This window comes from Electrophorus electricus, chromosome 10 (assembly GCF_041902795.1).
Source record: "Electrophorus electricus isolate QZ-2024a chromosome 10, ASM4190279v1, whole genome shotgun sequence".
NCBI classification, from domain to species: Eukaryota; Metazoa; Chordata; class Actinopteri; order Gymnotiformes; family Gymnotidae; genus Electrophorus; species Electrophorus electricus.
This window is the reverse complement of record NC_137506.1, coordinates 2,648,239-2,672,252: the sequence shown is the minus strand read 5'-3', so window position 1 is coordinate 2,672,252 and position 24,014 is coordinate 2,648,239. Positions and strand designations below refer to the sequence as shown.

The window sequence follows — 24,014 nt, the reverse complement described above, 5'->3', positions numbered from 1 at the left end:
CTTCTCTCTGTTGAGGTCAGGGATGTGCTTTCGCTCCCTGAAGACCAAGACAGAGAGACTGAAGAGGAGCTTCTTCCCACAGGCCATTCGGGCCCTGAATCAGGGAAACTGATAAACTGTGGGGACCACCACCACCATGTAACATAGCTGTGTGTATATATATATATATATATATATATACATACAATTACCAAGTAACATAAAACATAAAAACTGTAAATATGTTATTCCACAAAATGGATCTGTACATTCTGTACATTGTTTACATATATATACACAACCATATACATTGTACATTGTGTATACAATCATAATATGCATATATTGTACATACATTGTTAATATATTTTTGTACATATATAGAATATATATTTCTCTACGCACCCCTGTTTTCTTTTTCCTCAGTTTGGACAGAGCACTCTCAACCATTTCACTGCGAGTTATACTGTGTATGACTATGTATGTGACAAATCAACCAAACTTGAAATTTGAAACTTGAAACTTATATAAACCTACTGTTAATTTGCTGTCATGCACCATCTGAAACCTTTTATTTCTTTGTTTGTTGTATGATGATTGATTGTTCATACGTATATATCCCAGCACAACCAGCATTATTAAGATGTGACTGTAGCCAGTAGTCAATAGGTGTCATCGCATACTGGATACGCTACTGCATGTACTGGAACCAGAAGGCAGTAAGGTTTGTACTGGGGGGCAGTATACCGTATAAAGTATGTGGTAGGCTATTTCCAACAGCCAATTAGAAACAGCCTTAACACACTTAACATACATAAACACATTTGATCAATACGTCTCTCGTACTTGTAATCATCTCTATTACAAAGCGGTCATTACAGAACTGATAGCAATACTGCTGATCAACAGGTGCGTTCCCGGAGATCGATACCGCAGTCAGGTTATCAGCACTTTAAATCCGATTTTACGGTATTTCGCCGCTCACAGCAAACTAACGCTCCCTAAGCAAAGAGAAACAGAGACCTTCGTATTTTTTGAGCTTTGATGAAGACACCCACTTTTACTACATTTAAAAGTACAAAATACAGTTTAGTTGAACTAGTTTACTTGAATCATTACATTAAACACAACTAGTAATATATTTAAACAGTTTAATGAGCATTGTGCAAAAATGGTTTTTCTATATAATATTTCTCAGAAGTTTATTACAGAGCTGGTCTGCCAGCTAATAGTGAAATGTTGACAGCTAACTAGTGCAGGGTATGGGGAACTGAAGAATGACACTGCCAGTTGAGTGGTGGCCCTTGCCTAACTTACTCTGCTACTAGCCAAGGGCTCCTAGTCTTATGTGGTAGTGAAATAGTTTTGACTTTATGGGATATTTCTGAGAATTAGATGTCCATATTCAATCTTTACAAAATTGGTTTATATTCACCTAAAGGTAGTACTGTTTTAATATGGGTTTATGAAAAAATGGTAAAGTGAAATGTGTGCAAACTTACTCGGCTGATAGGCAAGGACTCCTACTCTTATGTGGTAGTGAAATAGTTTTGACTTTATGGGCAATGTCTTAGAAATAGACAACTGTACTGTCCCCAAGCCCATTAAACACATTAACATTTTATATGGATTTTTGAGAAAATGATACAGTATTATCTGTCCAAACTTGCACTGGTGATGGGCAAAGTCTCCCACTTGAGTGGTAGTAGAACTGTGTTGGCATTATGGGAAAATTCAGAAAAATACATGACCATACTTTCTCTGAATTAAATGGACATGTAAACATCATTACAAATACAAGGACTTCAATATAGATTTATGAAAACTGGTGCAGTAGAATCTTTAAACATTAGAAAATTATTATTATTATTATTATTATTATTATTATTTAATTGCCTGAGTCATGTCTAAAGCTGTTGCAAAAAAAATAAAAATAAAAAGCTATACCACAGATCACAGCAATGACCACAGACAAATGATTATTAATGCACACATGGAGAATAAAGATATTTATTACACAAAGACATGCACACACAATCCTTTAGTGAATCAATTAGTGGTAGCTCAGTGGTTAAGGTACTTGACTTGTAATTGGAAGAATGCTGGTTCAAGCCCCATCACTACCAAGTTGCCACTGGTGGGCCCCTGAGCAAGACCCTTAACCCTCAATTACTCAGGTTGTACTCAGTCATAATTATAAGTTGCTTTGGATAAAAGTGTCAGTTAAATGCTGTAAAAGTGACTCAAACAATTAGTGATATATCGTACCTATAAATAGACCCCAAATTAAAGAACTGGAAACCCAGAGAATGGCGGATGTAGTGCTCAGTCCATCACTGAAAAAGAGGGACTTGAACAGCTCCAGAAAGATTTTTGTTTTTCAGACATTTTTTGTTTTGGGGTTGGGGTAGGGTTTGGTTAGGGGTAGGGGTAGAGTTAGGGGTTGGGGTTAGGGTTTGGTTAGGGGTAGGGGTAGGGGTAGAGGTAGGGTTAGGGGTTAGGTTAGGGTTAGAGGTTAGGGTTAGGGTTAGGGTTAGGGTTAGGGTTGGGGTTAGGGTTAGGGTTAGGGTTAGGATTAGGATTAGGATTAGGGTTGGGGTTAGGGTTGGGGTTAGGGTTAGGGTTAGGGTTAGGATTAGGGTTAGGATTAGGGTTGGGGTTTGGTTAGGGGTCGGGGTAGAGGCAGGGTTAGGGGTAGAGGTAGGGGTAGGGTTGGGTTTTTCCCAACTTTTCAGGAAGGAGTCCCAGTCAGGTGCTGATAGGGGCAACTCAGACTGGAAATGATTCCAGAACCTGGTGATCAAAAGCACATCACATGATTTAATATTACAGCATAATCTATGGCTGGAGAGCTGAATAGTTGCAAACATGGGTAGGAGGTGGTGTGTGTACAGAATTTCAGTGGGTATGAATTCATGTTTCCATACTAAGGACTCAAATCTGATGTTTTCAGCCAGTGAGGTGTGTTTGGAAACTGCTACTGCAGACAAACAGAAGCAATCACATTCTCCTTTGCTGGATGGCACAGAGAATTTGATCCAATCCATGATATCCACAATCAGATCACATAATATGCAAACAGTACAATTTTGCATCCCAAATTTTTAATTGAAAAGCTTTATTTTTAAGTGTCTTTTCTTTGTCTTTCTCCCTCTCTGACAGTGTTGGCAGATTCTGACAACTGACACTGCAAACTCAGATAAGGAACAGACTTGGTTCGCCCGGCGAGGTGTGCCTGCCTAGACAGTAAATCACTGAACTTGGTTTGGGTGCAGTTGGCTGATTGATGAAGAAGGCTGGGTTGTGTATGAGTGTGTTTGTGTGTGCCCAAATGCCTTACTTGTGATGGTAGATGTCTGGCTCACGGCTGATCCTGTTATTAAAGCCGATATACAGGTCGTCCCACAGCAAGCCATTCACAACCACGTGTCTCATCACCCCAATTCTGTTTTGAATCTAAATACATGCGCATGTGCGCACACACACAATTATATAAAAATAAGATGAGTAACATTACCAGATTAGACAGTGTATAGTAAAAATATAATTTATCACATGCTCCAACCACTTAATGTATACATACCCAGTGTTAGCCATATTATTCATAGTTTCCATGGTTAAGATATGTTGCAAAAGTGTAAGGCTCTGATGTTTCCATGGTTACCTCCACATAGAAGTGCTCTCTCTGTGGCCTTACAGATGGGAAGGAAAGGTCCAGAAAGTCGACCAGGTAGTCATAGCCATCATCCCGCGGCTGGAAATCGTCATCTGTCTCAGTGACCTGTTGGGAAGGTATTTACTTATTTTACATCTTATAGAGAAAACTATACAGGAAATAAAAAAACAAAAAACCTATTTGAAGTTTGGCCCAAAGAGGCCAGCTTGCTTCAGCTTTGAACCTTCTGCAGTAGCTCTCATTAAATGATGTATAGTGACCAGTCTATCCCGTTTTAAGGCCCAGTCAGCAGCTACTGCAACTGACTAGGTCCAGGATTGCAAAGACAGAGGCCTCAAGACAATCCATCTAGTCTGTGAACAACGCACCAATACCTAAGCCTGCAGCAGGAGTTAAAAGAACATGGCAACCAGTCTGAGGAAAATGTTTAGATATGCCTGGGCAACATATACATTTGGCTGAATCTGAAGCTGTCAAAGTCTGTTACTGAATTTTGTCTCATAGAATTCCCAGAGTTTTTCCCATGTTATATTTATTGCCTGGTATAAATAAATAAGATACTACAAATGGCTCCTAAACACAGTACAGAAGAAATATGTCACTGTAAAGTTGATGTCACACACACACACACACACACACACACACACACACACACTGCATTAGCGTCTGTGCTCTTAACCAGTCCCTGAGTCATAGTGTCTGTTGAGGACACCGTGTAGGCCGCCTCCCCTTTGTGTAAAACTGTGTACAGCTGTTTGTTCAGGGTAGTGGCCTTTAGGTCTCAGGATATATTTTCCTTTGCCCTGTGACATTAAGGGCAAACAAGAGACAGGTTTGGCTAGATTTTAAAATAAGAGTCTCTGTGCAAACAGAGGGAGTGTAGCACAATGGTTGCTAGATTGAATAGAATCACTGACCAGGAGCACTCTAAGATGAACACTAGTTTTTCCTTCAGTAGAATGAGGTAGCAGGACCATCAGAGCAGTTCCACATTTAAAAAGTGCTGTAAATTTTAGTTACCCGAATGACCAGGTTGTAGTTTTGGAATCCTGCCCAGTTGTAATAAAACTGGATCCAGCTTTTGTGTTCAAAGATTTTGGATGAGATGGCAGCGTTTAGTTCGTCCACATACAAGTCAAAGTCCCAGCTGTCCTTAAAGATCTTTGTGCCACTCGGTGGCTGGGTAATGCAGTCTCTAGATGTATTTGCAGGGTTAGAGGAAACAAATACAGAAAAATTCATTTCTCTCAGTTGGTATCATATCTGACATTACAATATTGTGTAAAATTTGCATAATTGTTCCATATTAAGTTAATTTTCATCAATATTAAAAAACAAACCAACAAAAACAAATTCAATCATTTATACAATGACACTGATAAGGTAATGTTGCTATTGAATAAAGGACTAAAATTAGATATTGTGAAGCTTGGTGTGCTCCAAATAGCAATTTTGTTTATACTTTCATCTTTGCAACATCATTCACAGCTTTGTTATACTACAAAATGGGATGGAAAAGTCATTGGTTTATACAAACTGTGTGCCAATTAACTGCCAAACTGCTATGTGTCTGTTAACACGATAGCACAATTATGTAATAAATGTTACATTTACATCCTGTCACGCTCCCCCATTTCCCTGGCTACCTATCCACGTCCGTGTTTTCCCACCATCATCTGTTTCTATGGTTTCCTGTCTCCTCCCCTTTAGCTCCAGCTGTTCCTCGTTGGTCCTTCGTTAGTGTTTCTGTTGAAACCTTGCTTCTTCGTCCCGTGTTTGCTGGTCATTGTATATCCCCATGGAGCTCTCTGCGTTACCCGCTCTGTCTACGCTGCTTTCCCTGTTCTCGATCCTCATCAGGTGTTCTCTCGTCTGTTATACTTTTTCTCTGCATTCCTGTCTATGTTCCTCTCCTTTTTTCGTGTTCGCTATTGTAGATCTGTTTCCTGTGTGTGTCTTGTTTATTGTTTGTCTAGTTTAAGTAGCCCAGTTCAGTGTGTTCCCCGCTTGTCTTAGTTTTACGCCTCGTCGTTGTTCTCTGTCTTTCCTTAGTGTTTATTTCCTTTGTTGCCTAGTTCTTGCCCTCACCCTGTTAGCCTGTTATTCTTCTGTTTGTTCCTTCGTTCTGTACTGTGTTCTTTCCCTGGTTAGTCTGTTTCTGTTATTAAACTTATTATTCATTTATTCTATCCTATCTGTCTCTGTTCTCATTATGGCTTCCCCAGTTTGTGATTCAGTTCCTTCTCACGTCTGAGGCGTCGTCACTTTGCAAGTGTGTTCGCTCTCCCTCCCAAACGTTACGCAGCCCAATGAAATAGCAAAAATACTTCACTTTTGTTTATGGTACACAATAGTGAATTGCAGTATACATACACGCGCACGTACACACCTGCCGTCTTGGTTTGTTAGAGCAAGGGCCAGGTCAAGCACAGATCCAGGCAAAGGTGTCCATGTGGTGATATGGGGACAAAGATTCTTGATCTTTTCATTCAGGTCTGCTGGGTTGTTCTTAGTATTAATGTTTTTTATGTACCTGTTGGATATAGAGGGGTCTGTTAAATATAGAATGTACTGGGTACTTTACAGTCTCTGCCTGGCAACGACAGTTATATTAGTTACGTTTATAAGCAAGTAATCTTTTGCAAAAATTGCTTTAGTGCTCAAGAATGTTCGATGATTTTATATATATGTGATAGACGGAAAAAATACACTGTTTCCAACTTTAGCGGTAAAAGTATGTCAATACCTGAAATTTCGCAAAAAATGAATTGAAAAATGAATTGCCATTTGCAAGTTTTCCCTCTCATGAGCTCGAAAACACACACACACACAGCTGATGGGGGGACTCGCGGATTGAATGAGAGTGTTTTTCGGTCTCGTTACACTAAAGAAAGGCCGCCACATCCTGCGAGACACTGTATAGAAACAATGCTCGGTTAAAGAACAAACACATTTTGATTCATGTATCCTCCCCCAGTAGTTATCAGTTCTTGAATATCAGTTTGTGAATTTTCAGCCGTAAATAGCTTTCACCGCAGTCTCATTTGGATACAAATAGCCTAATAACACTTTACTGATCCCAAAGGAAATTGCAGATTATGCTAATAAACGGCACATAAGATTAGATCAATGGTATAATAATTGGCCAGTGACCCTTAATTGTTACGAGAAGGTTAAGAAAGCCAAATGTACACAATTTATGACAAACATGAAATGAAAGATGGGGAGATCAACCCCAACTTTTTTTGTGGGCAAACCAAAACTTACACAAACTTAGCAAAAAATTACGTTACCACGCAGATATTGTTTCGCTAAAAGTCAGTTTGACGGACACAAGCTGAGCAGAAAAAAAAGTATTTTCGGGAATTTTCATTTTATCGCTTGCAGTTTAATAAAGATTCGATGAAAACGTAGCTGTTTCGCTACCTGTCGGATGGGTGAGCCTCGGTAAAGTAGCCCGCAAATGGGCAGTAGACTTTGGGCTGCAGTGTCGCCACCAGGTTGGCCGTATAGTGCAGAAGTTCCTTCCTCTCTCTGCTGATAAAGTCGCGCTTCCAGCTCTCTGCAGGAAGTGTGTGGGGATTTTTATTTATTTTTTCTGTCATTATATTTCTAGATTCTTGTCTTTAAGTAACATTGTAGTCGGTCATATTTGACCTTTTCTTGAACCCTATGACCACTAAGCACTTACCACGGTTTGCCTCATAACTCACCAGTGTATTTGTAACGTAAGGAGGCTAAGCAGGATGCGTGGACGAGTTATGTTAAACAAACGCATACATTTATTCACACAGAAACCAAATACGATGCAGCAATGAAGCTATCGTAACATCAAACACAGACAACAGTGCCATAGGGGTTTATATACATACGTAAATGACAAGCAATTACAAACAGGTGTGATATGTGTGGGGTGTGGCCACATGGACGAACATACACACACCCACACAAACACACGGGGAGACACTTAGGAAGAGGGGCCGTGCCGCGACAGTATTTGACTCATAACTCACCAGTGTATTTGCCTTTGTGAAAGGTCATGGGAAATCCTGACGCTCCTCCAGCAAAGTCGCTCATCATCACGTCCACACCATGTGGAAGGCAGCCATTATTTGGACGTCTGCAGTCCACTGTGTTCAGGATTAGGTGTCCTGGGGGCATTCAGCAGATTCATTTCACAAATGCATGTGTGGTGGAAATTTGAATAAACAGCAAGTCAGACGTAATTAAAAGAGTAATTTATTAAAGAAAAAAGAAAAGATGTAGCTACATGAGAGATAATGCCTACAGCAAAAGCTCTAAAGGGGTAGACTGACTCTGCTCCTTATATCTAAACTTCACCCCCAGGGAGGGGTGCTCCGTCATCCTGTTTACCCATTCTCTGCTCCTTATCGCAATGAACATTCTTGCACGTACCAGAACACTCACCAGAACGGACACAGTTTGCAAGATAAGCCTAATTCCTCTTTTACGACACATGCAGGTCACGAAGCAACATTCTAACAGTCGTTTTGTTCACACAACATACAGAGACAGAGTGTGCAGACTAAACTATTCATATAAGATTATATAATGAAAGGATTAACATGAGTATATATGAATCATTACATATGAATCACACGAGAATACATGATCGAATAATATTTTCCATCACAGCATGATATGGAGTTTATGTACAATGAGCGTGAGCGATGCGGCTTTGCCTCCAGCTGCCCTGTAGCTAGTCTCCTCCTCTCCTCACTACACATTACATAGATCCACTAGCCACTATTGTTCTACAAAGACATATAACAATACATTTTGTTGTCTGAGTCACTCTCAGCAGCAGTGTGGTGGAGAGATGTTTGAAGGACAGCAAAGAGATTATATATATCAGAAACAGCTCTAACTCAAAGTAATATTTTGAGTTTTACAGTAGAACAACAGTGTTTCGGTTTTTTGAACTTCTCAAATCACTGAAACCAGTAAACTGTGATGTTTTCTTTCATTGGTCCGTACTATAGGAAGGAAGTTCATATCTTCCGCAACTTGTGAAAAAAATAACTTTTACCAGAAATGTCACAGTGGTGAAACCTAATATCAGAGATTATGGGGAGTTATGAACACCAGGGATGTTGCATACTCAAAGTTATTACATAAAGTAACTAAAATCATCTTTAAAAAAGCAGAATTAGCATTTTTTTAAATGTTAAACACACACACATACACACACACACACACACACGCACACACACACACACACACATACAGACACACACACACACATACACACACACACACACACACACACACACACACACACACACACACACACACACACACACACCTAAATTTATTTGGTACTAATTATCCACTGCATCAGTTAATATATTTCATAACTAGGTATACACATTATTTGCCCCTTTAATGATTTCAGGTATTAAATGAACTTTGTAGTGTCTTTGAGCAACAAAACTGTTGAGTAGCATAGGCTAAAGTACAGCAACAATATTACCTTTATAATCAACTATTAAGCAGGTGTCTATCTCTGGGTGAACTCCATCCATCAAAATCATAAACCTCAGGTTTTTGTCAACCTTAAGGAAACATAAGGGGACAGAACAGACACTTGGAATGAATGTTTGCACATCAACACTGGTGTCACCCTGCTAAAAAGCAAGCCTGAAGCTGCCACTGACAGGGTTGGAATATCTGTACGTCAGACGGTTTAGGAGAAGGTGAGATCAAGTCAGGAACAAACAGAAATTACTGCACTCACAGTGCTTCAGATTAGTCACAAAGATAGCGCACCATCAAAGGTGACAAAGGTATTTATGTTTTTGATGCTCTATTAAGATATTGTTTGAAACCGTTGTTTACATTTTCGGTAGCGTGAGTCACAATGGAGAACAGAAGAGGATTCTTACATTGTGCCAGACTCCGAAGGGGACCACAGAGATGTTAGTTAGGTTCACTCCGCTTCTACCCAGATACCTGTGGCACCAACACAAACATATCTAGATGCCTTGACTCGACTGTCAGCTTCTACCGAATAGAATGGTGGGAATTAAGCCTTACCAGAACACTGGCCGTGAAGTGTCTCCCACGTATATGGGTATGTCTGGCCGTTGCTGGGCAAGGAGCTTCAAGGATGGATAACTGAGAAATTCGAGTGTGTGTAAAAAAGGTTCGAGCAAAACCAGCAGAAGACCCCAGTATCTGGATTTCGTAACAGTTTTCCTTCAAAAGCTCTCATGATGTAAGATTTGTAAGAATGCAATTAACAAGGTTGTGAGACAATTATGAATAATTATATGATCAGCAGTACCGATATTACTTTTAAAATGGTCTTGTTTGTATTCTTGTATGACATAGTATTAGTGTAATTTCACATGAATTTCTCTTTTTTCATCATAACTCCATTAGCATGGTATCTCATTGACTTGTTCAAATGTGGGCATACATTGAATTAAATTACTGGGTAGTTTTATAGCTTGTATGAAAATACTTGAAAACAAAGGCTTTTTTCTAAATGTGTTTCAAGAGTATTTCTAGACTCGGGTGTGATTTTACATTACATGTTCAAAATGGTGCTACAATTTTCAACACCATCACCTGGTTATTGACACCCCCCTTGCTCTGTTACTAATGTGTTACTACCGTGACTGTGCCATTGTTTGTCTTACATTTCAAGTTTTCAGAACACTATGAAGATGACCCACCTTAGGTGGTCCGAGTGTGTGTGGCTGATGTAAACGAGGTCTGCTTGTCTGAGCCTGTCCATGGCGTCTGGGGGTGGCTCGTGCAGAAGCCACCAGCCCCTGGCAAAGGCAGGACCGGTCAGCCATGGGTCAAACATCATCCTCTTGTCTCCAGCCTTTAGTTCCATGCATGCGTGGGTTATGTAGGTCAGCTTTACGCACAGCATGAAAAGATATGGTGGTTTGTTTTGTTATTCAGTTGGGCCTTGCTTCAGAAGCAAACAGAAAACATTTAGCTTCAAATATCAGATGGTGTGGAACAACAGTCACTTACTGACTACATAACACTGAAGCTTAAATATTACCATTAAATAAGCGTGTGGCCTTTCCACATCTGATTAGTTATAATTCATGAAATACTATGATTAACGTTATTCTCTATTAGTTATAATTAAATCAAAGAAACACAAGAAAGTTGTCAACAGTCTCACTGAGGTTGAGATGTAGGTTTTTTTTCTGATACCAGTATGAGTATATCCAGATCCTATTACATAATTTGTTAATTTTCTATGTGGTTCTATATGGAAACTGTTCTGTGTTTGTGCATCATACCGTGACCTCTCCCGGTTGCAGTTGTTGTGCTGGTCTGGAATCTACAGTCCAGGGTTCAGGAGGGACCAGCTCCACCAGCTTCAACCCTCTATCTTCAGACTTTACGACCTCTGCATGCATACACATACATGACAGACTGAAGTAACAGTGTTATTTGAAATATTTTAATGTTAATACTTCTCTAGGATATGTTTATGTGCAGTGGATAGTGTAAAAATATATTAATATTGCTGCTAGTCCTCCTACTACTATTACTACTAATATAATAAGGACATTCCTGACATCAGTAATTTTCTATATTGCAGACTTTGTCCCAATGAGTAATAAACAATATTTAGTAACTTGGAACAGTATATACACATAATTGCTATTTAGAAGATTTTTAAGATAAGATACATCATTTGTTGGGCTTTTGAGGGTGTTGGTGGTGGGAGTCTAACACCGTTTCCTTCTTCAAAAAGCCCTGTAAAGGATGTTGCTATGAATAAAAGCATTTGGCAGTTTACTAAATGTAAATTCAATATACAAGTGCTGGTCAGGCTTCTTTGCCCAAGCCTTTACAAGAGGGCCATTTTCACAGTTTGTCAGGACACAAATGGTATAAAGCTGATTAATGCTACGAAAAGCTGAAGTGGAATCTTGGTGTCAAAGAACTCGCGTATCAGCAGCGGGTGAAATGCTCCACAGCACGAGTTCCCTTGATATTGATGTGAAATTTCGCTGACAAAAGTCTAGTGTGACCACGGCTTTAAGGTGAAGAGGAAATCTTTGTGGTCGGAACTGTGGACCAGAAAGACAGTTTGCAGGAGCACTTCAGGAAAACCAGAGTGAAGACCACAAACTGCGAGAAAATTACTTACTTTGGAAAAAATATAGAACGTGAAAATTCAGTTTTTACGAGGTATGAGACCAGAAGCACAGCTAAAAAGGGTCTAGAATCACCCGTTTCAGAATGAGGCTTTATTAACATACAATATACAGAGGGTGACTCAATTAAACAAAACAAGGAAGAAAAAACAAAACAAAAACAAACCCCCACACACACAATATTCTTAATGACAAGTAAAAATAACTCACAATGCCCATCTCAACCAAGTGAACAACAAAACCGGTAAAATGAAGCCTAAACAATAAAACAAGTTTTAAGTTTGGTTTATTTGTCACATACATAGTCATACACAGTATAACTCGCAGTGAAATGGTTGAGAGTGCTCTGTCCAAACTGAGGAAAAAGAACACAGGGGTGCATAGATGTACAAAAATATATTAACAATGTATGTACAATATATGTATATTATGTTTATATACACAATGTACAAGGTTGTGTGTATCTCTCTCTCTCTCTCTCTCTCTCTCTCTCTCTCTCTCTCTCTCTCTCTCTCTCTCTCTCTCTCTATATATATATATATATATATATATATATATATATATATATATATATATATATATATATATATATTCGTGTACACAATGTACAGAATGTACAGATCCATTTTGTAAAATGACATTTACAGTTTATATGTTTTTATGTTAAATGGTAATTGAATATATGCATACAAATATACATATTACACACACACACATACATAATATATATATATATACACATATATACACACACACACATATACAGTTATGTTACATGGTGGTGGTGGTCCCCACAGTTTATCAGTTTCCCTGATTCAGGGCCCGAATGGCCTGTGGGAAGAAGCTCCTCTTCAGTCTCTGTCTTGGTTTTCAGGGAGCGAAAGCACCTCCCTGACCTCAACAGAGAGAAGAGCCTATTGTTGGGATGGGTGGGGTCCTTCACAATCCTCCTGGCCTTGGTCTGGCACCGCTTGTAGTAGATGGTCTGCAGGTCAGGAAGTTCCGTGTGAGTGATGCGCTCTGCTGAACACACTACCCTTTGGAGTGCTTGTCTGTCCTGCTTGGTGCTATTCCCAAAACAGATTGTGATGTTCCCCGTGAGGATGCTCTCGATAGTGCAGGTGTAGAAGTTCCGCAGTACCTTGGAGGGCAGTCTGAAGTCTCTTAGGTATCTGAGGTGGTAAAGACGCTGACGAGCCTTCTTTGCCGGGGAGTTGGTATGGCGGGACCAGGACAGGTCCTGCGAGATGTGAACACCAAGGTACCTGAAACTATCTACTCTCTCCACCGTGGTTCCACTGATCCTCACAGGTTGGTAGTGCCGCTCCTGCTTCTTGCTGCAATCCACGATCAGCTCCTTTGTTTTACTGACGTTTAGGAGGAGATTATTTTCCTGGCACCAGTTTTCCAGGTGTTTAATCTCCTCCAGGTAGGCCCTCTCGTCATTGTCTGAGATCAGGCCCATGACAACAGTGTCGTCAGCAAACTTGACAATGATGGTGGAGCTGGAAGTGGCTGTGCAGTCGTAGGTGTGCAGTGAGTAGAGCAGGGGGCTTAGGACACAACCCTGAGGAGCTCCAGTGCTGAGGGTGAGGGTGGATGAGGCACAGTTGCCCACCCGTACTGATTGTGGTCTGTCTGTTAGGAAGTTGGAGATCCAGTCGCACAGGGATGTATGCAGTCCTAGATCCTCCAACTTAGTAGTGAGTAGGGAGGTGATGATAGTGTTAAATGCTGAACTGTAGTCAACATTTTAACATAATTTCCCCTCCCTTCGTCCAGGTGAGTCAGTGTAGTGTGGAGCAGATGTGCAATTGCGTCATCAGTGGAGCGGTTGTGGCAGTATGCAAACTGCAGTGGGTCCATGGAGGCTTGCAGTGAAGATGTGATGAAGTCTCTGACTAGCTTTTCAAAGCACTTCATCACGATGTGAGGGCAACAGGGCGGTAGTCACTGAGTTCAGAGGGTCGAAGTTTCTTAGGGCTGGGGACGATGGTGGATCGCTTGAAGCTAGACGGGACGATACCAAGCGTCAGGGAGAGATTGAAGATGTCGGTGAAAACCAGGGCTAGCTGATCTGCGCAGGCTTTGAGGACCCTCCCGCAGATACCGTCTGGTCCCACCGCCTTCCTGGTGTTCACCCTTTTAAACACTCTCCTCACGTCACTCTCCGTGATGATGAGAGGGCGCTGTTCTTTGGTGGGCCCTGCGCATGCGCCATTGGCTGCGCCGATAGTACCATTAGCACTAGCGCTGTTAGCATTAGCGCTGCTAGCATTGGCCTCGAAGCGAGCAAAGAATGTATTCAGCTCGTTCGCCAGAGACTCATCCGCACTCATCAGTCCGGAGGGTGGGCTCCTGTAGTCCGTGATCGTCCGTAGTCCCGGCCACAGGGATCTAGAGCCACTCTGCTGGAACTGTGTCTCTAGTTTCTTCCCGTAGCGCCGCTTCGCCTCCCTCACCGCCCTGCGCACTCCGTATGCTGCAGACTTGTACTCGTCCATGTTCCTGCTGATGATCCCCGCGTTGTAGGCAGCAGTGCGAGACTTCAGAGCCTCGCGGATGGTTCTGTCCACCCAGGGCTTCTGGTTGGGAAACTTCTTGATGGTGATTCTTGGAAACGTGTCATCCACCAGTTTCCCAATAAACTCCACTACTGCCTCCGTAAACTCGCTGACATCATCAGTGCTGCGCCAGAACATGTCCCAGTCCGCGTCATCCAGAGCGTCCTGCAGAGCGGCCACCAATTGGTCTGTCCAGCGCGCGACCTCCCGCTGAACCGGAGATTCCCGTTTCAGCCTTTGTTTATATTTTGGTAGGAGGAAGATGGCGGCGTGGTTCGACTTACCAAACGGTGGATGAGCTTGTGCCTTACTTAGGAAATAGGAAAAAAATTAATTCATGCCTTCGTAAATTATAATGTAGTAAAAAGGTGGCCAGGCAGCGGTCACTGGTTCTGAGTGCGGAGGGGTAATCTGGCACGAGGGGGTGTCAAAAGGCTGTCCTTTTCTGACACCTTGGAGCGGTTCAGGGAAGGATTGGGGTGGTTCTTCTAGCGAAGGTACCTTAAAGAAGCGTCCTCCTACTACTAATATAATAATGACATTCCTGACATCAGTAATTTTATATATATTGCAGACTTTGTCCTAGTGAGTAATAATTCTATTTCATTAGAGCCAGAATTCATACATTTTTTATGCATCCAGTATCTGATTGTCTCAAATGCAGGATATTAGGGCAGGAGCTAGCAGGGTAGCCAGTAGCTTTGCTCCTTACATAGATCCGAGTATCAACAGATTCCCTGTGTCTGTAATGCTGAAAGCACAGTCAGGCACTTGTGGGTAGCTTAGTTGAGGCTCCCTTAAGGAGGGCTATGAGAGGAGCTGCTACATCACTGAAATGCCTAATAAAACGTCTATAAAAGTTTCCGAAGCCGAGGAAGCTCTGAAGTTTCCTGATAGTGGTGGGAACAGGCCAGTTGCGGATAGCCTCTATTTTTTTCTTTGATGTATGTCTCCATGGCTCTCTCCTCCTCGTGAGACAGGGGATATATGCAGGCTTTAGGTAATGTGGCTCCTTCTAAGAGTTCTATGGAGCAATCATAGGTACGATGAGGTGGCAAAATGGTGGCTTTTTGTTTGCTGAAAACCTCAGCAAGATCCTGATATTCAAAGGGAATGGAAAAGGTGCGGGAATCAACAGGGCTTTTAAGGGTAGTGGAACACAGAGTGACGGTGGGAAGGGTCAGGCAGTTCTTTGGGCAGGCGAATGATCTCCTACTGATCATTCAGTAAGACCACCGAATGATCTCTTACTGTGACCACGAGATACTAGAATTATGTTGTGCCAACCATGGGAGGCCTAGTATAATGAGGAAGGCTGAAGCTTCTATAACAAAAAAGGATGTGTGAAGTGCACTGGTGGAGAGTTTGACGGTTGTGGTGCGGAAGGCGATGGAACCAGCCCCTAATGGGGACCCGTCTACAGTGTCCAGGTGAAGGGACTTTGGTAGAGGCTCCACTGGAATGTCCAAATCCCAAACCAGATTGTCATGAATGAAATTGCCCTCTGCTCCTGAATCTATTAATGCTTTAAACCAGGTAGATGAGGAGTGTGAACAAACAGACAGGTACATTGAAGGATTTAGCCACCATCCTTTTAACGGGAAGGGCTCTTACTTGGGCGAGTGGATTGGTCTCCTGACCTCTCCTATGGGCTGAGGAAACGAACCGGTTAGGTCTCGGACTGCACTCCCTCGAAACATGTCCTGCAGCACCACAGTAAAGGCACAGACCCTACTGGAGGCGACGTCTTCTCTCCTCTGCGGACAAACGAGTGGAATCACATTGCATGGGCTCGGCCGGAGTTTCTCTTCTAAATTCTACTGATCTAATTCCTGGAGTGGGGTGATTGACGTGAATATGATTGGTTCGGTGCGGTCTCCGTTCTTGAATACAACGATCCATCTGAACGGCTAGTACAATAAGTTGGTCAAGAGTCAGCTCATCATCACGACAAGCCAGTTCATGAAGTACTTCAGTGTTTAGGCCATTACAAAACACGACCAGCAGAGCTGCTTCATTCCATCTTTCTACCAGCGGCTATAGTGCCAAACCCCCAAGCTTAGTCAGAAACTGCACGATTGCACTGGCGGAGTTTAGTGAGCCTCTCCCCTCATGCGGATGATCAAAAACTGCTTTAAACTGGGCGAGGAAGTCATTATACGGCAGGGTCTGAGTCGTTTCCCAGATAGCTGCAGCCCACTCCAGCACTTTGTCCGTTAGCCGTGCAGTAAGGAAAGATATCTTGGCTTGGTCGGAACGGGGGAATGCCATTAAAATATAGGGTGCACTGTAACAAAAAAACCCTACATTTGTCCAGGGAGTCGTCATACTTATCGGATCTACTCACTGGAACAACAGGAGAAGCAGCGTTGGAAGTGGTTGCTGTAGCAGCAGCAGGGGAAGGGAGTTGTGCTGGGGAGATGTAGTCATGGCCTGTAGTTGAGCAGTAAGGTCTCTTAGACACTGTACAAGTTCAGCCATTTGGACCTGTTGGTCAGTTTGTTGTTTGGCAAGAACATCCAGAGACCGTGTGACTCCTTCGAGGACATGCTGGTGTTGACTGACGACCTGTCTTCGGCTGTTAACAGCCTCCATTAGAACCTCCGAATCCACCGTCTACACTACATAGAGGCGAACTATTCTGTAATGCTGAAAGCACAGTCAGATGCTTGCGGATAAAAGGCAGCAGTTTTATTGTAATCCGTATCCGTGGCGGTTAAACTAGCCAGGGTCAGAACCAGAGTGATACAGTCCAGGGGAATCGCAATCATAAGGGTAAACAGTCCAAGTCCAATAAACCGTAGAGCAATAACACAGGCAAACAAATTCAACAAGGGGTATGCAAAAATCGTAGTTGAGAGAAGGAGTAACAGTGTAAAATCCTGAAAAGGAGAGAACCAGGGACTGATCCCAGGGCAAAGCCTTGTCTGGCATCAATAGCAGGTTTGCATTAACAAGTGGTATAAAAATAAAGGCTATGGAATTTTCCATAGTCCAGCAGAAAGCAGGTAGGTAGACAACCATGACAAACCCAAAGTAAAAAAGGAGAAGTGAAAAGAATCCTGTAGAAATCATATTCTCAGATATAACTATCCAGGTCTCGGTAAAAAGCTCTGGCGAGTAACACTCCGTGTTACTATTCCACGTTAGTCACCTCCCTACATCTTACAAAAACCAGTCACAAGAGCAGAATTAATACACAAAACGGTGCAGGTCCAAGTGCAGGAGAGATGAAACGCTTCGTAGTGACTAGGCGAGAGTCAGTGCTTGGAGCCCTCTAATCACAACGAAATAATCAACAAGAACGTTAACGTAACAAACTAAGACAAACATGAAACGAGTAGTTACAAAATATATATCAAAGAACCTAGCTAAAAAATATAGATGTGGTGCGGATACATAAGGAGCAAACGAACAACGTTTGAACAGCGACAAGACGCTAAAATAACCGACAAACGTAACTCCGAAATACACGCACACAAAACAGCATCGGGAAACACCTGCGGCAGATTACACAAAGCAGACACAGGTGAAACTAAAACAACAATCAAAACTAAAAACAGAAACCAAAACAAAAGAACGTACTGCAGGCATCGCCATGACAACCGCGACAGTGAGAAAGGAAGGTACATGTGGATCCACAGAGCTCAGAGCAGCCGAATGAGACGTGGAGCGATTTAAAAGACATACTGAAGGGTGAGGAAGACTTGAAAAGAGAGCAAAACAGAAATGTAAACAAATATGAAGCAGCAGAAGAATATAATCCATCGAGAAACAACAGGAATAGATGCTTTTACTAAGAACTTACTAAGTTCTTCCTGTAGGAAACTGTCTGGTGGGTTCACATACTGCATGGTGGCGACATTAAGTTTCCAGTTGTGATTAGTGCAGTGCACTGTCCTAGTTTAAAAACACACACACACAAAAAAACACATACACAAGCATACTTCGTTTACCTGCTAGAATAATATATTATTTCTCTGTAGTGTCAGTTGGACTTCATGGAAAAGTTTAAATAAAAGACGATACATTTATATCTAAGGATTTTTAGCAAAGTTATTTGTTACTTGGTACAAGAAAAAATCCTTGCATTGTATTCATTGTAGTTTAGTAGTGTGTTGTAGAATTTTTGGGGTTCTGGTTTTAATTAGTATGACTTTGTGGGATTTTGTTGGGTGGGGAATTTTAGGTTTAAGAAAGTAATAAGCTAAGAAAGGGTTTGTTATAACCATTTTGTCTCGTCTCTTGCTATTCTATTGTTATATAGAATTCTGTCTGATAAAAGGTAATGTTGAATAATTAATAATTATGTCAGAAGCATTCAGGAATTACACTGTGGAGTGTGGCTGGGGGTCATCTCAATAGAATTTGGAGGTATACAGCTATATAGGACACCTAGGTAGCTCACGAGCAACAATGGGATCTTTAAAACTATTAATTTCTTATTTGATTGAAGGCGAACCTAGACCCTCCTCCCTATATAAATTCAAAAATATTCCCTGAATCCCAGAGAGAAAGTGGCTTTCTGTGTATGAAGTAGGTTTCTTTGTAGAATTCTGTGTATGAAATTAGTTATCTTTGCATGACTCAAACCTTACTGTCCATGTGATGGCTTGGTTTTAACGTAAAACATTTAATTAGACAGACGAAGCCATCACCTTCATGTTTTCCAACATAGACTAGATGTGGTTATTTTCTTTTGGCTCCCGTTCATCCCTGGCACTAAAATCCAGTAACAAGTGAGCCGGTCACAAATGAGATTTAAGTAGAGATGTAAACAGGGTGCAAGGTGTTCTTTTCAGGTGGTCCAGGATACAAATTGGCACACCATCAAAGGCCCACATTGCCAACTGTATTATGGGTCAAGTCAGAAAGGATAGAATTGTTGTGATGGTGGGAAAGCACACAAAATCACTTATTCAAAGCTTGCTAGCTAGCTAACAATAGTTTAGTGTTAAGTCTCAAAATCACAAGTGGTCATTGGAGGCACATTTGTGAAAATACCGAATGTCAATGGCTGTCCATTCAGTTGTCCCATCAGGTGTGATACATAAGTGAAAAACAAGCCCCCACATCACATACCTCCCATCAATGTCTTCAATGTCTTTTATGAATTTTCCTCCTTGGTGTTTGCATTGGTTCCTGCATGCTCTCAGGGTGTTCTTATCTTTGTAGATCATGAAGCACTTTCCAGCTGGACTCTTCTTAAAGTTGATTCCTTCAGTAAGGCCCAGGACTGCAGTGGCATCCAGCTCCAGTACAGTGTGAGAGGTGTGAGACATTCCTGCTCGCCCAGCAACTGACCAGGAAACAGCAGCTAGAAAGAAACAGAACCATCCCACTAGCTGAACCTGTCTAACCTTCCAAATTTACAGAACCACTCTTGGTCACTGTAAAAAGCAAAATATATGAATTTTTGTGAATGTTTTTATCAAAAGTAAGAAAGCCAGAATTAGCTAATTAATTCACAATGCATACATGTAGTCTATTAATGCTCAGTGCACAAATTTATCCTTTTAATGGTTGGTTGTTTGTATAGGCTACTATAATTGAATGCTGCAGTTTTTGAGAAAAGATTCCCCACTCCTCTGCAAGCGGAATTGAGTGAGTTATAGCAAATTGTTTGTGTTGCTCCATGAGGAGTGAAGCGCCCATTTTAGTTTTTTCTGGCCTCTAGGCACGCAAGCAACGCTTCAGGCCTGCAATGTAGGACAAACGAATAAACTACTGCCCAGAGTTTATTCATGATATCCCTTTATATTGCTATTTTCCTGTTTCTTTCCCCAACCAGAGGACATCGAGGTGGACCCACACTTCGTAGACGTATATGATTTGAATGTTTTTGTATATCTAATTTTAGGAGACGCACTCTGTGACTGTGTGTGCCTAGAGCTGTGGGTTTTTTTTTTTTTTTTTCCTTGATTGAAATGTGAGTTCTCACAATTTCTTTTTTGCTAAAAGGAAGGCAGTAGTTAAGAGGTCGGGGCGCTACATGAAGTTCAGTTCAGACGGTACTAAATGAGTGAGAGAGGTAGAAAAGAGTCTGTTTAAAGCGCATGTTTTAGACTGAACTACATCTTGTACATATTTTTCTTGTGTTCATTGTATGTGTACATCAGATTTGTAAAAAAAAGCTTAAACTGTTTATGTTTCAGAGTCTGTACAGTCCCTCTTGAAAAGCAGCATCAATAAAATAAAAAAAACCTCCTTCTTTGTTTCTGTAGTTTGGGTGTTTCCATCTGATATAGCGGAAACTATGTTTTGTACTGATAGGTTTCACATCAACTAAACCTTCCCTCACACTTTGCATCCATTTCTGTAAATAAGGATACATTTAAATAAATACAACCATACTGCCCCCCCCCCACACGCAAACAGACTTAAATATCTATAGTTAACATTACCCCAACAATACTGTTGAACTATTCAAACCCTAATAAAACTATTATTAGTTCATGAAACAAGACAGTAACTAATTGTGTATATCTAACTAATAATTAATTGAAAGATAGAATCCTTTACTGCCAGTACTCTGAAAACCAGGATTTACCAATAACTGAATATACATTTAAAAATCAACAATCTTAACTTACCTTAAAATTAAAAATGACAGAACTTGTTGATTTAATTCAAGCAGCAACCAATCCAGGGTACAAAGTGTCTGTGGTCTGTCGAGGTCTCTGGTTTGAGGAGGGGTTTGTTCCTTCCGTTTTCCGTTAGCCGCACCCTACCGGGGTAAAGAGGTTTCCTGTGTTGTGTACGCTGTGAGAGTAAAACGACCATAATATGCTGACTAGATGTAAAAGGATTGTAAGGTGTTGATTGTGATGCATCCTTGAGTATTACAAAGATCATGATATAAGTGTATATAAATGTCCATTAAACCAAGACAGATCATTTCTCACTGCGTATGACTACTAGTAAGCTAGTAACAACATCATAGCACCCACTGAGCTTAACCACTGAGCTTAACCACTGAGCTTAACCACTGCCCATTTTTTTTTGTTTGTTTTTGTGAAGAACTCCAAAAGGACCAGAACCTAAACCATGCTGCCTTGTACATTACCTCCAGCAAGGCTTGCTGAGTAGCCTTGATCTCCCTGACGAGGTCAAGCTGTTCCTGGGAGTGCTTCTCAGTCAACAGGAGGCCAGAGGAGGCCAGAGTTGGCCAGCGAGTCACATGCATTTCACCAAGCACATAAAAGCAAAGCTGATTGTTTGCTGCTGCATTTAAAGTGTCAGATGAAGTGTAAACAGTAAATCCTCTCACCAGAGTGAACAGGAACAGCCATGGAGAAGAGACAGAAGAGACCTGCGAGGATGAGAAACGCAGACAAAGATCTCCGTCTCCCGCACCTGGGAAAGGGGGGGGGCACTCACATTTCATTTTAATAAGGGGTCTACAGCAGAGGTCCCATTAACTGGACAGTTATTATAACATCACACTTGTCACCTGTAAAGGTGAAGAAGACCTTTAGTACCTGCACCACAGTGATTTCAACACCTGTGTTCTATACTCAATGACCTTACCCACAGAAGGGTTCATCAAGAGTGTGAGGGGTTGTGAATACCAGAACTTGTTGACAAATCAGCTGCAGAAAGTGCATTAGTGCGAGTCCCTGTATGTGTGTGTGTGTATGTGTGTGTGTGCGTGTGTGTGCGTGTGCGCATGTGCGGATGTACATGCACCAGGGTTTGTTGATGACATAAATGCATAGTGGGTAGGCAGGCAGCTCCACCAGACCGTACATGGCTACACTAAGATAGCGACTTCCCCTTTCCGCACTCGCATTCATCGTCAGGCCATAGTACACGAGAGTGCAGGCATACCCGCAACACACACACACACACACACACACACACACACACACACACACACACACACACACACACACACACAGAACTCAGGAGTGACAGTTCAGTACTTTTTAAAAGTTCAAGAGGAGTATAAAGTCAATTAAGGCAACCTGGGTTAAGTAGGCACATTATTTTAGTTGATGGGTAACTCAGAAGGTCTGTGCTCCTGGTCTGTGCTATACCCCTTACAGAGAACTTCAGACAACCCTGCCCTCAGCCCCTCCAGGATTCATGTTACATCAGGCACCTTCAGTCTTTAAATTGTAGTTACACACTCCCATTGAGGCAGTGGGGTGCACAACACCCAACCCTAGCATCCCCTGCCGTGGAGAGTGGGAAACCCCGCTCTGCATACTCACCAGACGAACATGAGTCCTGCAGCGGAGCACAGGGTGAATGGCCAGCCGTGTGTTTACGATGTCAGTGTGTAGAAATGCAAAACTGGTCATTTATGAGCACCATTCAAACCAAATGGGCGAACAGGGAATGTGTTAGCAAGACAGTTTCATGCGAAAACTCGTGTGTGTGTGTGTGTGTGTGTGTATGTGTGTGTATGTGTGTGTGTGTGTCTATGTGTGTGTGTATGTGTGTGTGTGAGTGTGTGTGTGTGTGTGTGTGTGTCTGTGTGTGTGTATGTGTGTGTGTGAGTGTGTGTGTGTGTATGTGTGTGTATGTGTGTGTGTATGTGTGTGAGTGTGTGAGTGTGTGTGTGTGTGTGTGTGTGTGTGTGTGGTTACTTTGGTGTAGGGATGAAAGGTTTGTTCTTGTAGTCCCTTCAGCATTGTCTCAACCCAAAGGCCTTGTTCCTCTACTCAGATGAATTCTCACGCAGCCCAAACATCTCGCCATCATAAATCATTCAGAATCCAAGATGCAGATTTTGAGTTTGCATGTTTTTCTTATCAGAGACAAAGCTGAAGGGTAATCTCCAAAATCACACACACACACGAAAAAACTATTAAATCTTCCATCACAGCAGCAGTACCTCTGAATGCATTTATTATGCAGAAACAAGCAAGCGTTTCCTCCTCCACCGAACACATCTGCTGATCTTGTGTTTGCGTCATTGCCTTGATTCTCTGCCATTTTATCCGCGTCCTCATAAAACCTTGCAGTAGCAAGTCTGAGCAGCGGCAGCCATCCCAGATATGGCTTTAAGGACGTATGGAGATATTGTTTATCTCCTGTCCAATCCTCCAGCGATGCAGAGAACCTCACTTTGACTGTAGTGGCACTACAAATGTGGGAAAATAAATTGATCTTAATAAACAGGAATATTCAGAAGTGTAGCTGAACCGTATGACCAGTGAGGGAATGTTTAGTGTAGCGTAGTGGACTGTAGAAGGACAACGTAATATCATGGGAAGAAAATCTATATCTTATATCTCTCTGTCTCACACACAAACACACGCAGACACACACAGCGAGTTTTCAGAGATTGGATTTTCCCTTTTGCCGCTAAATCCCAAAACCCTTATCATTGACCAATGCATGCACACATGCCTTCACACACACACACACACACACACATGCACACACGCACGTGCACACACACACACAAATAGCAAGATGCACATCCAGGCACACATGTCATGCTCTTCATCCATATTAGACATCCTCTATCAAACTAAGGCTAGAGTATGGTATAGTATAGTATAATATGAAACATCCTGATATATCCACTTTATCTGGGAGAACCCTCTAAACCAGTCTGTGGTATATACTGGTGCAGCGTCTTAATCAGTCTGTTGCTTTGGTGGGTGATACAGCCAAGATTAT

At 41.8% G+C, this 24,014-nt stretch overlaps 1 protein-coding gene across 2 annotated transcripts; it reads right to left on the bottom strand.

Moving 5' to 3' along the window:
- Positions 1-1,973: 1,973 nt before the first annotated feature.
- Positions 1,974-22,423, bottom strand: LOC145659365 (cytidine monophosphate-N-acetylneuraminic acid hydroxylase-like). 2 transcript variants are annotated; one of them, XM_081721440.1, is made up of 17 exons: positions 21,649-22,423; positions 21,445-21,507; positions 20,972-21,140; positions 19,461-19,695; positions 18,187-18,278; positions 10,948-11,057; positions 10,357-10,547; positions 9,713-9,793; positions 9,562-9,628; positions 9,150-9,231; positions 7,669-7,806; positions 7,082-7,217; positions 6,045-6,188; positions 4,676-4,850; positions 3,644-3,760; positions 3,320-3,435; positions 1,974-2,772 (listed from the first exon to the last, which is right to left on the bottom strand). In XM_081721440.1, the coding sequence occupies exons 4-17, from the start codon at positions 19,658-19,660 to the stop codon at positions 2,313-2,315; spliced, it is 2,109 nt and encodes a 702-aa protein (XP_081577566.1). In that variant the 5' UTR covers positions 19,661-19,695; positions 20,972-21,140; positions 21,445-21,507; positions 21,649-22,423; the 3' UTR covers positions 1,974-2,312. The 2 variants fall into 2 exon arrangements, with proteins under 2 accessions (XP_081577566.1, XP_081577565.1); XM_081721439.1 differs by having other exon boundaries at positions 20,972-21,105.
- Between the last annotated feature and the right edge of the window lie 1,591 nt (positions 22,424-24,014).

Excerpts from the sequence above, each read along its gene's own strand:
- LOC145659365 (XM_081721440.1), bottom strand. The coding sequence starts at position 19,660 with ATGTCTCACACCTCTCACACTGTACTGGAGCTGGATGCCACTGCAGTC. Across the intron at positions 7,807-9,149 it reads CTTAATAGTTGATTATAAAG|GACACCTAATCCTGAACACA; the intron begins GTAATATTGTTG and ends GAATGCCCCCAG. Across the intron at positions 7,218-7,668 it reads TCACAAAGGCAAATACACTG|AGAGCTGGAAGCGCGACTTT; the intron begins GTGAGTTATGAG and ends CACTTCCTGCAG.